Source organism: Diadema antillarum, unplaced genomic scaffold (genome assembly GCF_040938485.1).
Source record: "Diadema antillarum isolate AM-2024a unplaced genomic scaffold, OU_Dant_1.0 seq00001517_RagTag, whole genome shotgun sequence".
Lineage (NCBI taxonomy): Eukaryota > Metazoa > Echinodermata > Echinoidea > Diadematoida > Diadematidae > Diadema > Diadema antillarum.
Window position 1 is genome coordinate 978,996 of NW_027272249.1, and position 17,478 is coordinate 996,473.

The following is a 17,478-nucleotide window of genomic DNA, read 5'->3' on the forward strand; positions in this document are numbered from 1 at the left end:
ATGAGAAAATATTGAAAGTTAGAAAATAATATAGGGTATATTGCAAAGGTCAGCTTTAAACACAATGTCATTCTTCTTTCCCTTGATGATCTTCGACTTTATGGATATGCAATGAATGAGTGCAGCAATGTTAATAGAACATAGATTGGTGAAATTTGAATTAAATCGGAAAATCCGTTCAGTATAATTTTGAAGTTTTAAAGTCCCAGTGCCACGGCTATCAATAGATGAGAAGACTATACTTCTTAGTTGGTACGTAATCGCAGATCAACGATAAGAAGACTATCAATTATGAAAGTAGGAATAAATGGGCAGTTGTCTTACCTCTGTCAGAAACAGCGGGGAAAATGTTACCCTTAACTCTATGCTGGTAACCTAATAAAAGAAATGTGTATTTTTCATTTAAAAAGAGAGAGAGAGAGAGAGAAGATAAATTAATCATCAGCAGTATCCCTATTGTTACGAGGGGAACATTGTTTTAAACTGTTAATCAGACAATATTTGCGATGTTAAAAACAAAGATAGAACTTTTCATACCGGTTACAAAATCAGCAAAACATGTCGAGATCTGAAGCGTTTGTTTGCAATACACTCTCAGCAGGCTGTGAGCAGCGAAAAGTAGGGCCACTACTTTTAGTCTACAAACGTGCCCAGAAAAAGCCGAGAAATTAATCCAGGAATAGTGCCATCTACGTTTACATTGGTCACATCCTACCAACATGGCGCTCTCCACGGTCAGGGAACTTGTGTTGATGGCTGTGATTTTGTCCGTTTTGGGGAGCTGTCATGGGATGATCGATGGCTTATATTGTGGCAAGAAAAGTTGCTATGATGGTGAGTAAAGAAAATTTGTAGTTTTTAACGTTAATGATTAGATTTCGCATGCCACAACCAAGCAAAGTTTGACTCGTTTATGCCCGTGTGAACGAGAATTTGAGAACAGTCCCACACACTCCTAACGACGTGGTGTTAGCCAGGCGATTGCAATATACAGTGTAACTTGGAATAGGGGTCTAGATAATACAGACCTAACAAGTAACGTTAGACTACTGTAAATAATAATTTTGACCCGCGACAACAAAACAAAAGAATCCTACAGTCGCTGACGGCTGAGCCGAGATAATCGAGTTTGAAGTTTGATCGTCAAATTCAGTCAAGACGATGCCAATGCCGCAATGGGATTTCTGTTTTTGGCATAATTTTGTAGTCCTATGACTCCTAATCATCTGCCGAAATTTCGAAGCTAAAAATGATTAAAGGAGAGGCAAGAAATGAGTGTTTTTCGTGGCCATGATTTTCCGACTTTCAATGGAACAGAAGCATGTCTGAAGATGGGGATGTGGCGCCACAGTTAGACTCCACCCCTAGCAATGAGGGAGTGATCTCATCTTGGTAAGTGCGGGGCATCATGGTTACTGATTCGTTGTGCTAGACCGATGGCATTAAGTCTTGAACATCGCAGAGGTTGCTCAGGAGCATACCTTATAATTGTCAATAGGTGAAAACTGTCTTGCCTCCCCTTGACATGTTATTGTCGGAAGGAAAACTTTGAAGGCGGTTTTTCTCGAAAATGAAATGCTGATTTCGTAAACCACTTGACGTGTGCTAATGAAATTATTGATAATATCTCTGCAACCTAGTACTTTGATGAGTCAATTAGTTATAGATCTAGGCCCATATGAAATTAAAGTGGAAGAGTAAGGGAATAATGTCATGTCATTTTAAGAAAATTGTCCTCCCCCGACACAACATGTGCAGACAAAACACAACCACTGCCAAAAATCAAAAATAAAGAAAAAAAAAATCACTTTTGTCAATGTGAAGAACAGAATTCCTGAAACAGGTTAGTGAAAGTTTTTATGGTACTGCTATTGTGGTGATATATTGACAGTTTTTTTTTTTTTTTTTTTTTTTTTTTTGGGGGGGGGGGGTGGGCATTTGATCTAAATATCAATGTGAACTTGGCAAGCTGAAAACGGAATCAGGCGTGCGAATGTGGCACTTACAGAGGTGACTTGTTCCTGTTGAATCTGAGTTTTGGGAACCTGGTCACTCGTATACAAATCCCAGACTTGGTTCCTGTAGCATCATGCACTTACTACCCTTTCCTTAAATTGCAGAAGAATATTAAACATGCATTCCCAAATAGATACAGTTTACAGTACCGGTAGGTCAAAAGAAGATGGAAAAACATCAACATCTACAAAGTGTTTTACCACCACAAATAAGAAATACTTAAACACTAAGCTTTTGTTATATTTTCTATTTATTACTTATCTAGTTCTTGGCGTTTCAAGAGATGCTTCCAAGGTGAGCATTTTTCTTTTCTTTTCTTTTCTTTGTTAAAAATAAATTTGTATGACAGTACATTGAATTTCTGTTAGAGAGATAAACCTTGCTTAAGTGTTCCCAAATACTTCAATCTGTCTTCCCACCCGCCACTTTGAAAGTTACAGTGTATGTTCAAATGTTTATGAGTTTGGTATATACTTGGGGACACATTTTTTTTTTCCTCTCTCTGTAATCTTTATACATGATGCTCTTTGAAAAGAAGGCTATTTTGTTCGCATACAAAATGTACATGTTTATCTAGATTTTTTTTTCATTATTTCTCTTTTTTTTTAAGATAATGAACTCGTATCTAGGCTTCAGATGATATGACTGTCCTTTTACTTCTTTTGTAGTTCATATAAATACTAGCATGAGTATCCAGTAGTCAAAATATTTTAGATTCTGACCATCATTTCAATGGGTGTGGCACTAGGGGAAAAAAAAAAGTGTCATTATCTTGAATTTGCACTTTCTTTTATACCTGAACACATTTTAAAGTATATTCACTGTTATGTTATCATACTGCCCTGCATTGATTATTATGCTGTGTTTAAAACAGTTCTAAATATCAACTTTTTGAAGTTGACAGACTATGAAATGGCTGTGTTGTCCATTAATGAATTTTTTATTAAGCTTAGTAGCACAATAATTTCTCTGTATATCAATAGTAAAGAGTCCAATTCTGTTTTATTCATGCCAGTATCATCATATGTTTTCATTCTTTCCATTTAATAGGGTGACGTGGCTAAGGCCTACCGCCAGCTTGCGAGGAAATATCATCCAGACAAATACAAGGTGAGCAATTTCTCTCACTTCTTCTTACTTTTTTAAGCGGTCACAGAGAAATGTAGATTGTTGTATTCAAAAGCATGTCATGAGTCTGACTCTTCCAAGTTTCGCATTTGGATGCTCTTGAACTGCATATTAATAATAGTTAACACGAACTTGGAGGGAAGAGATTCCTGACATGCTCTACAAAATTCCTCAATTCTCTTTGACCACTGAAGCAAATCGAAAGGGGTTTTCTGTAAGATGTGGTCAATGAGTTATACAATAGTTTCATACCCTGAAATTGTATTTGAATTGATTCACTACTTTTAAAGTTATCATTGCGGAGAGTCCCGTTGTATTATTATTATTTTTTTTTGACATATGATACAGTGGTGTATCCCCTGTATATTGGAAAAGGAAACAAATATCAAGTGAATTACTGGTAATTGCATGTTCATGACATCCCTTGGACCCCTCCTCATCCTGACTGTCTCAACTGTCTACCAATCTATGCAACCAATAGTTTAGAAGATGTTGTTCTCTGATTGGGGAATGGATCAATGCTGTTTTTGGTTTTTTTTTAACCCGTTGAGGACAAATCCCGAATATACTCGGGCAGGTGTCCATGGGATGTGCATGTTGTAGCAAAATCAGTCCGTCCTCAACGAATTAACAGATGTGATTGTTTTATTGATTTGTTCTAAATTACGTTTCTTGTCGCCTAACTCGAAACATGAATCTTTTAATCCCTGTTTGTGCTTTTACATTTCAAGAAGCACTGTGACATAAGTTGCATATATCCCTATCATATCAATGCCTGCAAAGCTCCTGGGGCCTGGACAGAATATTGATAAAATTTTGCAAGACTGAGCTGAGAGCACCAATCCTTCCAAGGAAAATTCTCTGAATATCTGGAACAAACTGGCAAGAGTTTAAATGATCATTATTTTTTTTTTCTTGGACTGTTATAAGAAAGATTTCAGATGAACTTCATTCTTCACTGGCACTTACAAAATACAGAAATTACAGTATAGCTTGTTGGTTTTATTTTTTGCCCCCCCCCCCTCCCCGTCCCCATCAAATATAAATTCACACAAACCCACACATACATATAACAGTACATTTTCACCATCTGTTACTCTCTGTCTGAAATGTTTCTGCCGGCAATACAGGCTGCTGATGCCGAAGAGAAGTTTCAGGCGGTAGCTACAGCATATGAAATCCTGCGTGATGAGGAGCAGCGCAAAGACTATGACTTTATGCTGGACAACCCAGGTAGGATGGCTTTACTTTTAATGTACATAATTTTTACACCATCCCCACTTTCTTCCTCTTTCCATTTTTCGTCCTGTCAGTTGCAGTCAAACACATACAAGGAAGTCAGAAAATCAAATGTTTAAGTTCGAGTCAAGTATCAGCAATCCAGAATTGAGTATTCTCAAACTTTTTTTTTTCATTTTCTGACTCTACGATTGTATGTTTGCCTCAATTTTTAAAGGATTTCATTGGATTTCAGTCAAATTTTTACTGTTGAAGTTGTGAGATTTTACTCTTTTAAATGCACCCTCACTTTTTTCCAACCCTCATTGCAGACGAGGTGTATCGTCATTATTATCGCTACTACCGTCGCCGTGTGGCGCCCAAGGTAGATGTGCGTATCGTCATCGCCGTCTCCATCACTGTCATATCTGTGATTCAGGTAAAGGGGATATATATATTTTCTTTTTTAATCAGGGGGAGGGGGAGGGGTTGAAAATGATATCTATTAAATTATCATTATTATTATTGTTATTATTATTATTATTATTACTACTACTACTACTACTATACTACTACTATTATGATATATTATTATTTTTACCTCAGCCAAGGAAGGAGATTATGTTTTTGTTGACACTTGTTTGTGTGTGTCTGTGCAAACTAACTCAAATACAGTAGTTGTGAACAGATTTAGGTGAAATTTGCAGGAAAAGTTGATATCATTCTCTGATATTGCACAAAACATAAGCGATTTATGCTATAATAGTTATATCTGAGGCTGGCACTGCGATAATGTTTTTGATTACTTTCTGATAATCAGACTCCAGCAGAATTTATCATTAAAAAAATAATGTAGAGTACACTACAGGGGAGCCCTTTATAACAAGGTTGCAGGACTCCCAATTTTATCTTGTTAAAACCAGTACTTTGTTGTAAATACTTTTGGTATACTGAAATGGAGACCAGCTTATACAGTATGGAAAATATGAACTACAGAAATGACCTCATTACAAGTTATACATTGTACCTCATTGCAAACAAGCTCATTCTAATGGGGTGTCTCTGTACATGGAAAAAATAACAAGAAGAAAAAAAATGTTTCCATAATTAATCATTTAAAGACAAGTTTTGGCCAACTTGTTATATTCATTTTGATTGGGTTTTTTTTCTGCTCTTTTTTACTAATCATGCATGAGATGAGAGATAGTGATTTATTCTGCCAGATGTCTGGCATTTTTTATTTATGGGTGTGTGTGTGTGTGTGTGTGTGTGTGTGTGTTTGTGTGTAGGTGTGTGTATGTGTGTTTATTTGTGTGAGTACATTGTCCTAACCAGCTTCAGAGAAATCATGAAAAAAATTATCAAAACAATAACATGTATTTCACATTTTGTAGATTGATTTATTTTGCCATGCCTGGATCCTTAATAGCGATGGACCAACAGTTTTGCTTTCATTTGTTGACAAATTTTCAACTATGTTTAAAAAGTCACATAAAATCTGTCTCACATTCTTCATGTATGTCTTGTTTGTTCTCTACAGTACCTCAGCTGGTGGTCCAGGTACAATTCTGCCATCCAGTATCTGGTCACCGAACCAAAGTACAGAATAAGGGTGAGATCACTGAGAGAAAAAATAAAAATGAAATGCATATGTGACCCTGCGTCACAAAACCAACAAAAAGTCACCAGACATGGATTTTTAGTTAAGGGCAGATATTGAAAGAGCAGATTCCTACGTTTAAAATGATGCATGACTCAATTCAAATGGATGCCCCTATTAAACCTACGTATAATGGAAAGAACACTCTGGGAAAGTGTGAACCAAGAATTGGGAATTGTTGAATGAATATTCGAGGCATTTCTTGTGAGATAAGAATGAATTTGTTTATTAAGTTGGAAAATATTAAGTAGAAAAGAAGTTTGAAAATATCAATTTGTAAAGATTGTGAATGAATTGATAGGGGACGTAAGAGCTCATATGCCATCTAATTTGCACATAAGGTTGTCACACACTGATTTCTTTTTAAAAAATATGATAAAACTTCAGAATTCCTTAACGTTGAATGGTACCTTACATCCAGTGTTGACTTTATTTATTGACATGTATGTATTCATTTATTTATCCATATGTTTTATATCCATGTTATTTATTTACTCATAAATTTATTTGTTATTTATTTATCTATTCATTTATTTATATATGTATGTATTTACATATTCTTATTTCATTAATTGTTTTATTTATTATTTAATTTTTTCTTCCCTTTATTATGTTAATAAAAGCCAATGGTCATCATACAGAGTGAAAATCCACTCTATGTATCCTGTCTTCATCGATTCCCATGGTGGGGGATGTAACGTACGCTAATATACACTCTTCTCTTATCTTTTCATCAAAGGCTCAAAGTATTGCCAAACAACAGGGTCTCTTGAATGACAACATGAAGTCAAAGGGAAGAAGAAACAAGGTAAGTTCACTGGGGTACAATTTTGACACACTCGCCGCATCACAATGGGCATTTAAATGATGTATTATACCTGACAGCTCTTGTTCAAGCCGTACGTACAGTGTACACGGTTTGTATACATATGTATATTACATCTGTCTTAATGCATGCATACACATGTTCAGTTTTAGTGCTTCAAGCACTTCTGTGGATGACATGCTTTGTAAATAACCATTAGTACCGTGTATTATTATTGTATTCATTGTATTTAAATGTTGTGACAAATACTTTATTTAATTACAGCGATAATTGAGATGCCTATTCCATTTGAAGATGTATATATATATTTTCTTCTTTCTTTCTTTTTTCCTTTCTGCATACATTGTACATTGCAGATGGTTCTTCATCTTACAGGGTTGTACTGTTAAAGATAACATAAAAGCAGATTTTCATTGAACCTGAAAGGTTTTTGGTATCATCTACTATCCCATGGATTGAATTACAGACAGGAGGGTCCCCCCACTCTCAACTTCTAATCCTCAAAGTTCTCTGTGAGAAATATTGGTGTAATACGCATGTAATGTACAGATGTACGCCGGCATAATTCGGGGGCAGCTGGATCCTGTTACATTGTTATGAGTTGCATTTACAGAGTATACATGTACAACTATAGACATATGCAGCTGTTATTTATAATCAATATCGCAAACAAAAGGTTGCACCCAGTTCTACTGGCAGGTGTCCATATCATATGTCAAGTATGGATCAATATGAAACGGTTGTCATGGCGACAGATGTGGAATGCCCATGAATAATTGGTGGAGTCCTCTCTTCATTTCTCACTAATGCTATTAAACATGCTCTCTTTTTTTATAAACACAGATTGTAGAAAAACCTACAACAGCACAATCATTGGTATCTGAATTAGCATTGATGATACCTCCATAAAAGGAAGAGTTACATTTTCTTTGACAGTACCAGTGTCTTGTTTTATCAAGTAAGATATAATCTATCATAAATTTGCTTACCACAAAGGCTGCCATAGAATTACTGTAGAAATCAAACTATTAAACCACTTATAACTCTTCACAAAACTGGGCCCAGAAGTTTGAGCACAGGCACTGAAATTGGAAATGATGACAATTGGCATTTAAATACCAGTAGTCAATGATGTGTAGAGTACACACTTCAGTGTAAAAACTCTCATCTTGATTTGATAATCCCTTCATTGTTATTGCAGTTGGGGTATACATCCTGTTTTTTGTCCCATTCTTGGCAAAGCTGGCGTGGTAAAGATTAACCCGTTGAAGGCTAGTCCCAAGAATAATCGGACTGTTGGTTTATTATATGGGAAGTGAATGTTATAGCAAAATCAGCCTGTCCTTGACTATAAAACCATATACTTCAGAGCCCCGAGTCCTTTTCCAGAATGTGTGGTTTCTTTCCAATATATAGATGGGTTAGGAGAGTCCATTTCAAATGAGGCATTATTTTAACCTGTTGAGGGCGAGTCCCAAGTATACTCGGGCAGGTGTCTCTGGGAAATGTGTGTTGTGGCAAAATCAGTCCGTCCTCACAAACGGGTTAATGTTCAGAGTCTGCTCTTTTAGAATCTGCCCTAAACCAAGAATTCAATTTCTAGCAACTTTTTGTTGATTTTGTGATGCAGGGTCACACTTAGTATCAGGACTAAAGTATACTGTATATAATCATGTGTTGTTTGTAAAGTGCTTTATAGGAGTTTTTGTTTTGTTTTGTTTTGTTGTTTTGGGGGGTGTTTTTTAGTGCTGTATAATTATTGTACTCTTCATTGAAATAAAAATTATTTCTTTACATTATTGTTTGTTCTCTCTGCTATCATGAAATATTAACATGAAAAGTTGATGATATTCTTTGTTTTCTGCAGGAAGCTATACGAGAAAGGGAGGAAGCCATCCTGAAGAAAGTGGTAGAAGAAAATGCAGACATAAGGTACGTATAAATTGAAGAATTAGGCATGATCTATCTCTTTTTCTCACCCTCTTTCTCTTCATCAACCAGGAACTGCAATGTACGCCTTGGCAAAGTGCAAGAAACAAATGGAGAGCAAGAATATGCATTGTAACAAATATAAGTCATGTGATTATGGTGTTTGTGAGGCAGCCGTTGCATGGAACGTTCATAGCAGGTTCAGCAGCATGAGGATGAAATGGTCACTTCTGTTTGAAGTGGTGACACCACATTCGATCCTGCTACATTATTGCTTCAGTCGCATTTTCTCCAAGGACTAGGGTTGGGGTTAGGGTTGTCATACAGATTTAGGTTTTAATAGTTTTATGTGAGGATTAGAATTATTTTGTAAGGGTTATGTTTATGGGTAGAGTTTATGTCTGGCTTTATAGCGTGCAAATATTGCGTGGGAACAATTGTCGCAGGAGCAATTGTCATTGAGCCGTCTGAACTATTTTAAGGGAGCCAGTCTTCATATTTTAGAATGGCACATCAGGAACGTGAATACAAGCAAGTTCTTTTATTAGTCTGAAACCCCTCATGTACTCCACATAATTCTGTTAATATCCACCTTACCATGCAAGTTTGAGACAATCTATCCTATGAAAGGTCCTGTTTACCTTTGGGAACAGTGATTTAAAAAAAATTCAAGATATGACATTTAATGCATATACATGTATGTAGGTCTGCTGTACCACAAAACATCCTATCATATATTAATGTTTGAGATAAAGCCTAAAATCTAAGTAGATATCTGTATTTTCTCAATACATTGTAAACCATAACTGTACGTTGTAGATGGTTTAGTCTGGAAATATTTCTATTATAAACCATTGTTCATATATTGCATATTTAACAATACCCAACATCAATTTACCAATTCAGATTTTTGCAGTGGTTGGTTCTATCCCTAACTCACATTTGAGAACTATTCTATTAAAGCATTAATGCTGAGTTTTGCGTCATCTGCAAATGGTAAATTATGCCTTTAAGATAAGACAAGACGAAACCAACACATGAGACCCTCAAACTTATTCCAGTTTTTATTTGATTCATGGCTGCAGAGGGGGGTACCGAAAGCCAAAGGTCACGGATGTTCTGTGGATCCAACTCATTCTACTGCCCGTGACGATAGTGCAGTACATCTACTGGTACGTGCGGTGGCTGTGGAAATTTACGCTGTGGCGAGAGCCGTATGGACTGCAGGAGAAACATTACATTATCAGGAAATTTCTCAGGATTTCTCAGTTACAGTATGAGGTGAGTATCAATCAGTGTGAATACCGTACATCCCCCACCCCCCCCCCCCCCCCCCAAAAAAAAAAAAATTGGAATGGTTCCCTCTGCAACGATAACTTTATATTAACCCGTTGAGGACGAGTCCCGAGTATACTCGGGCAGGTGTCTATGGGAAATGCGTGTTGTAGCAAAATCAGTCCGTCCTCAACGGGTTAAGTACAGTGCACTCCCGTTATAATGAAATGCTCGGGACAGTTTTCTTTCGTTATAACGAAATTTCGTTATAACCGAACAAATACAATAGATAACGAAAACAAGGAAACCACATATATATCATATTCTGTTTGCTGAATACTTATCATACAGTGGAAAGCTATGTGAAATGTGATGGGATAACTGTATTACAATGATAAACGCAAGTTCCCCTCAGAAACTGTGCGTGACACAAGGAGCGAACACACAGTGGTATGAAGCGTTCACCCATACAGAGACGCTATAAATGCTTGTTCCGCTACGTATTTTCGAAAGCAATTCGCATTTCGTTATAACGGAGCACATTTCTTTTATTTTTCTTTGTCTGTGGCGCTTGGAAAAGACTTCGTTATAACGGAAATTTCGCTATAACCGTGTTCGTTATAAGCAAATTTTGTACCATAGACTGTAATGGTGATAATTTTGGGACCAGAAAATTTACTTCGTTATAACGAAATTTCGTTATAACCGTGTTCGTTATAACGGGAGTGCACTGTAGTGAATCAATCCAAACACAATTTCAGTGATTGAAACTATACCTCATTGCCCACATCTTACAGAAAACCCCATTCAATTTGCTTTAGTGGTCAAAGAGAAAAGAGGATTTTTGTAAAGCATGTCAGGAATCCCTTTACTCCATGTTCTGTCTGTTGTGTTTACACATTAATATGCAGTTCCAAGAGCACCCAGGTGCTAAACGTGGAAGAATCAGTCTCATGACATGCTTTACAACAATCCACATTTTTCTGTGACTGCTTCAAACCAAAATGAATGGTTTCTTTTACAAAATAGAGCTAAGCTGTTATATTTTTAGACCCTGAAGTAGCATTTAGACGGTGTAATCATATTGGGTGTTATGAATTTAAAAATCTGATTGTAATTATTTTTGGTACAGGGTATTCCCTGTATGCATGCATGCTCATAGTTGCTGATGAGCATGTCTATTCCAGCTGGCCTGTGATAATTGTAGTTTTTGTATGGTGTAATATTAGCGCAGAGTGTACTTGCAAAACCAATTACTCTGTAAATCTCTCATTCTCTCGTTCTATCTCTCTCTCTCTCTCTCTCTGTCTTCCAGGCAATAGAAAGTCATGAAAAAGAACTGTTTTTGGATCGACAACTATGGATACCAGAAAATTTCAAGGTGAGAATTCGTCAAACACAGCTTGTTTCATGGATATTTAATTTTTGTAATATGGAAAAAAAAGAAGATAACTACATAAATATGATTAAAATACTAATCCCTTTCATTCTGCCAGTACACCCGTGTGAAAAAGAAGTTTGAAATTGTTGTACGTTCATTTATTACCTCCTCCAAGGGAGGGGAGGTTCTGTTTTCATTACCGTTGGTTTGTTTGTTAGTTAGTTAGTTTGTCCATATGCAAAATAACTCCAAAAGTTGTGCAGAAATTGGGATGAAACTTGTAGGAAAGGCTGATAATGACACAAGGAACAGATGATTAAATTTTGGTAGCGATCCTGAAATTTGTATGGATTTTTTGAAGGATTTTTGATATTTTGGCAGGTAGGGTCAATGAAGTGGGAGTTCGGGCTGGGCATGTTTGAGGTTCTCATACGCGCACTAAAGTGTGTGTTGTACTGCTAGGGTTGATGACGTAACAAAAGGCTTCTATATTGGGAATTCGGGCGATTTTTAGCATGCATACATGTGGGTGGAAATTGGATCTATGAGTTATGGAAGAACAAGATCATTAGCTGCTTGGCGGAGGTCTCTCAACCGATTGTATGGCTCCCGGTGCTACCATGGTCATTGCATTCTTTGTAGTTTACTGATAATAATAATTGCATTTATGAGGCGCTTTATACTGATGTTTCTAAGCGCACACTGAAGCCACCCTATACATTTGCACGCATTTGGGTTTGCACATGGTTTGTGCATTGGCATGTACGGTTGTACCCTTTCGTGCCAATGTGAGAAACATACGCACATGAGAATGCTGGCCAATGCAGTAATAATGCATGAAATAAATGTACATGAAGAAATTTTTAACATATTCAAAATTTTGGCATGGCTGAATCTTGGAGCAGCTTTCAGAAACCCTCCATGAACTTTGCACAACGTACCAGTACAAAAAACAGGTGGCCATTCCAGCACATGCCATATGCAGGTCTGTGCAGAAAGTGTACATAAACCAGTTGAAACAAATCTCATGCTCCATTAAACAGGAAAAAAAAAAATGACCACTGCAAGTGTGTTGTGGCAAAGAATACCGATGTCTAATCTGTATTAAAATCTTTATGTGAATATTGTTTGAACAGGACACATTGATGCGCGTCTTGCAGATTACGCATTTTGCCAACGTTTAGATGTATTTTGTAAATTCGATGTGGCCAAAAACAGACTACAAGTCTAATACAAGTATGATATGCCTTTTATATACATGTAGCATACACTGATACACTATCATTTGGGAATTAATTAAATGCGGAAGCCCTATTTGTACCAGTGTCAGTGCGACTATTCGGTGATTATACTTGTAGAATCTTTTGAAATGGAGGACCTCATACACATGAATTGTAATTAACAAACGTGTTGTTAGCATTTACTGAATATAAGCCTACCATAGCCACATTTTCACGACCCTGTACAAAATAGCGGGATGGCGAGCATATTTCTAATCTTGAGATTTTTTGCAAGTGTTCGCACATTCAAAATTAGCGGGATAGCGATCGAGGTTATTAAATCTTGAGATTGTTTGCTGGCGTTCACAGGGACAAAAATAGCCTGCTAATTGCAGAGAAATGAATGATAAATCTATTGTTTTAGCAGCTCACAGTGGTGTGGTGTGCACGCTGTTGTGATGTGCGCTGTGACTTTTAATATGGGATATAAATCTAGAGATTAGTCAGTCCAGCCTTCGCACAATCACCATTGGGCAAGTTATATGTACGTGCCTATAGCATGCTAATTCAGGAATATTAAAGTGCAAGATTTCTTGGATTTAGCGTGACACTGCTGATCACGCTGATTTGTGGGGTTTTCTGTGTCCACGTGTGCAAAAAGTCTTGAGATTTGTAACCCACTAATTTGTGTACAATGTGTGAATACCCTTAATGATTGAACTCTACCAGCCCCATAAATCAATAAACACACATCAGCATTCCATCACAGCCAGGCTGGTTCTTGGCTCTCAGAGAGAAAAGTTCGCAGATACACTGTATACACCTCATTTTCATTGTTGGGTAAAATGTGTGCAAATATCATTGATTTTTTTTTTCTCCCATAAACCAGTAGCTGACATGAGATATATTTAGACAATATTGCCCTACACCTGTTAAAGACCAGCTGTTCCTAATTCTGTGGAAAATTAAGGACAAGTGATTTGCCTGTTTTAAGATGTCACATGATCTTTTTTTTTTCTAATGCATGTGTCATACTATGATATGGAATTATTATAAAGTGCATTTTGTTAACAGTTTACCTTTGAATTTAAACTGCTCTTTCCCTCTCTGTTTGGCTTGATGCCTTCTTAGAGGCTAAAGATACAAAGTTAAAGATCTAAAATAAATGAAGGAGTAGTTCATTTCTTAACTTCAAAGGTCAGAGGTCATTGGACATCATCTACATGCGGGTACAGTGTATACATGTACAGTATAATACCAGTAGCTATGTACAATGATTTAATACCGCACATGAAATCACCTGCAGCCTGGTCCTTGCTGTCAATCAAATATTGTTATTTCTTATTTCTGACAACTTTTTGTACACATGCATATAAAGAAAAAGAAATATGTTAAGGGGTAGGAATCTTTCCAGATATGTACTTGTACGTTTACTGGATTCTGACATCCCCACAGATTTTAAAAAGGCACAAGGGGAACCCCCAGGTTGCCCAAGGTGATAGGGTTGTTCAGATACAGCTGCAACCGTCACCCTTCTGCTTAACCTATTAAGGACGAATCCCGCATATACTCTGGCAAGTGTCTATGGCAAAAATGCGTGTTGTAGCAAAATCAATCCGTCCTCAACGGGATAAGATACAGCTACATTTTGTATTTCGTCAAACCTTCTCAAGATTTGGAGGGTTCATCTGTTGTCTTTGTGTCTCCCCTCCTTTTATTCTTAAAGATCGTACACATCTGTACATTTGAAAAATAGCAAATTATCACCTTGTTTTCTGTTTCTTTTTCTTTTCTTTTTTTTTTGTCAATACCAGGTTTATAAGAAAGAGAAAGAGGAACAGATGAAAGCCGAGCTCGCCGAAAACAGCCGATACAAGAGTTACCGCCGCTACATGAAGTCCCATGGTCCAGGGCGGATGACATTTGATGACTGATGTCTTTAACTGCAGTAGAAACGTGTTGGCTGCGATATACACAAACTGTTTAATATGCACTGTACTGTGGATCAAATGAAAAATCTGAATGCTTTGTCACCAAACTTCAACCATTGTTTGAAATCAAGTAGGTGTATAATTGTATGCGAATTCCATATATAGAAGTTTGCGGGTTCTTCAGAGGGTGAACTGTATGGGAGTGTGTCTTTTACTGTAAAGAATATTCTGTTTTAACTTGTTCAGGACGGTTTGATTTTGCTACAACACATATTTCCCATAGACCCTTGCCCGAGTATACTCGGTACTGGTCCTCAGTGGATCGATACATTTTTAAAGCTTTTTAGCTTTTTAGCTTCTTTTTTTTTGAATACCAGTACATTTTCGTCTTTTGTATGAAAGGTTCTACCTGTGATAATGCATTACAAATGGTCTTCTTTTAACCTGTTCCTTCCGCAATTCTCTGAGTGCCTTTAATGCCCCCAAACAAGATTCTTTTCGCCCGTCGACATAGAGGCACACAGGTTGGTAATCCAGCTGTGTGAAGGCAGTCAAGCGGTTCATTGTGTCCCCCTTTCTATGGTCAACTACACGTGCCCGTGAACAATGGAAATATCGATCGGGTGTGAGGTATGAATAGAGCGTGCGCTGATGAGCTCTCAGAATCTTTTGTTCTACACAAAACCAGGTACCTGAATGAGGTGACTGGGGTCAGCGAACCCGCATTTCTAACTGATCTCAGCCTTGATCATTATGTACTTGTTCGTACGAGTTTACAGCAGAACAAGCAAAAAACTAAATCAGGAAAAGGTACATAACACTGTAAAACCCCCTTTTTTAAACAGCAGGACAACAAATCCTGATAGAATAAACTCTTCTTATCTTTTTATCAAACCCACTTTTCTGAGCATTTTAACACAAAGAAACATGAATTTAGGCCACTGAAGCAGGCACCCTTGTCTTCATTTTGGGAACCTGGTAAACCAGGTTCCCGTATATCAGTTGCTCCCACGGGAACCTGGTAAACCATGTTCCCGTAAGGAACGAGTTAACTCTTTGTGTGCCATGGTGTAAACCATCTGTGTGACACATTATTCTGAGACACCAATCTAGCTATTCTTTGGAGAAACAATCCGCTTTTCAAATCTCTCTAAGTTAAAGTACTGGAAAACGAGGAATTTTCGTGTGCATTTTAATTTCGCGAATTTCGCGAGCGCCAAGATTCGCGAAATTAAAATGCACGCGAAAGTTCTTGTCTACACTATATGCATTGAATGCCAGTGGCAGTTCGCGAAAATTTCATGCCGCAAAAAAGGCCGTCGGCTCCAGTTCACAAAAAATTCATGCCGCGAATATATCATGTTTTACAGTAGATTTTTGTTACCCTGGAAATGTAATGAGCAAAGTTGTTGAGAAAATGCCAAACTTTGCTTTGGTGTATTGTATGACAAATGTACAATTGTTTTTCCTTCAAATGACCAGTAGCCAAATTATTGTAGAAGCATTACTTTTGCAGGCAAAACAGTGCCAGAAACTTAGAATTTACTCGCAAATCCAGTAGGGAACACCACTTGATAGCCAATCATCACATAAAATCAAGCTACCCGTGGCAGGAATGGAATCACGAGAAATGCTTTCATCGTACTGTGGCATTCGGCTATTTATCGGTCCGTTTGGGTGGCTTTGTGCTTTTGAGCAGAATATGCGAAGTTGGCACGCCGTCGCCTGAGTTGGAAGTACGAATGTGGCACATAAAGAGTTAAAGATGTTGCCATGTCTTATTACTATGTTGTTTTTTTGGTGTTTTTTGTGTTTTTTGTGTGTGTTTTTTTGTTTTTTGTTTTTTGTTTTTTGTTTTTTGATGGGGGGGAGGGTGGTGGGGGCGTTTTTATACTCTTGTCTCAAGTCCATGCCATGAGCATGGAGTTAAGATCCTGGGGAGACAATATTATCTACAGTGCCCCGAAGGAAAGCAGTCAACATCTGTTTTATATACCATATGAAATAATAGATATGCTTGTGAGTTCACACATCATACACTGCCACAAACATTTACACTGTGATCGCATTGGCCACTGGTCCCCTCTCGCACGTTAAAAGCCAAGCATTTAATACTGTCCTGTAACTGATTGACAAAATGCCCTTCATTGGTGTAAATATATTTGCGTCCAATGAAGGACAATTTGTAAAGCAGTTGCAATAACAACTTGATACAAGAATTTCATTAATTTGAGCAAGTACAGTACATTTTCATACAATGTGCACCGGTACTGTAAGATGTATGTGACTATGGAGTCGAGTTATTCTCTCTTGAGATTCTTAGAGATGTGTAGGATAATAGACAACGTAGACAAATTTACTATTATTTACCTTTTTTTATAATTTCTGTCAAGTAATGCTGAGTGACTGTAATGTCATAAATTGAATGCAAAAAAGTCTTATGTACACATTGCTGTTTTCCAGACATACTCTGGTGGCCTTTCCGGTCAGAGTTTTGTGTTATGTTTTTGTTTATAAGGTGTCTTACTTCCGACTCCCTTCCCCCTGCTTCAGTATTTGGTGTCTAGTCTGGCGTGGTTGCCATACTTAAAGGGGAAATCCAGTCCAAATATAAGTTTATCTGATAAGAAAGAGCAAAATACATGCGTATTGCGAGTCCAACAATATAAATTTGATCGAAATCGGATGAAAAGTAAGGAAGTTATTACATTTTGAGGTTTCGCTGTCTTTGAGGGAAGCAGTTCTTGAACAGTCAATATGAATATGCAAATGGCAAAGTGAGCATGTCATTCCCTCACAACTTACCATATAGTTTGTACAAGTGTACATACAATTTTGAAATTTCCAGTTTTTCTTTCAAATGCAATTATTCCCGAGGCTGAAATCCTCATATG

General features: G+C 37.2%; 1 protein-coding gene across 1 annotated transcript; it reads left to right on the forward strand.

Annotated features, from left to right (window-relative positions):
- Nucleotides 1–725: 725 nt before the first annotated feature.
- On the forward strand, nucleotides 726–14,817 carry LOC139710258 (dnaJ homolog subfamily C member 25-like). Its single transcript, XM_071622189.1, has 11 exons — nucleotides 726–834; nucleotides 2,282–2,310; nucleotides 3,067–3,126; nucleotides 4,275–4,377; nucleotides 4,695–4,801; nucleotides 5,903–5,974; nucleotides 6,762–6,830; nucleotides 8,716–8,780; nucleotides 9,863–10,058; nucleotides 11,368–11,433; nucleotides 14,468–14,817. The coding sequence occupies exons 1-11, from the start codon at nucleotides 753–755 to the stop codon at nucleotides 14,585–14,587; spliced, it is 969 nt and encodes a 322-aa protein (XP_071478290.1). The 5' UTR covers nucleotides 726–752; the 3' UTR covers nucleotides 14,588–14,817.
- Nucleotides 14,818–17,478: the final 2,661 nt, after the last annotated feature.

Coding starts and splice junctions, on each gene's coding strand:
- LOC139710258 (XM_071622189.1), top strand. CDS start 753: ATGGCTGTGATTTTGTCCGTTTTGGGGAGCTGTCATGGGATGATCGAT. Junction 835..2,281: donor CAAGAAAAGTTGCTATGATG/GTGAGTAAAGAA, acceptor TTACTTATCTAG/TTCTTGGCGTTTCAAGAGAT. Junction 8,781..9,862: donor GAAGAAAATGCAGACATAAG/GTACGTATAAAT, acceptor TCATGGCTGCAG/AGGGGGGTACCGAAAGCCAA.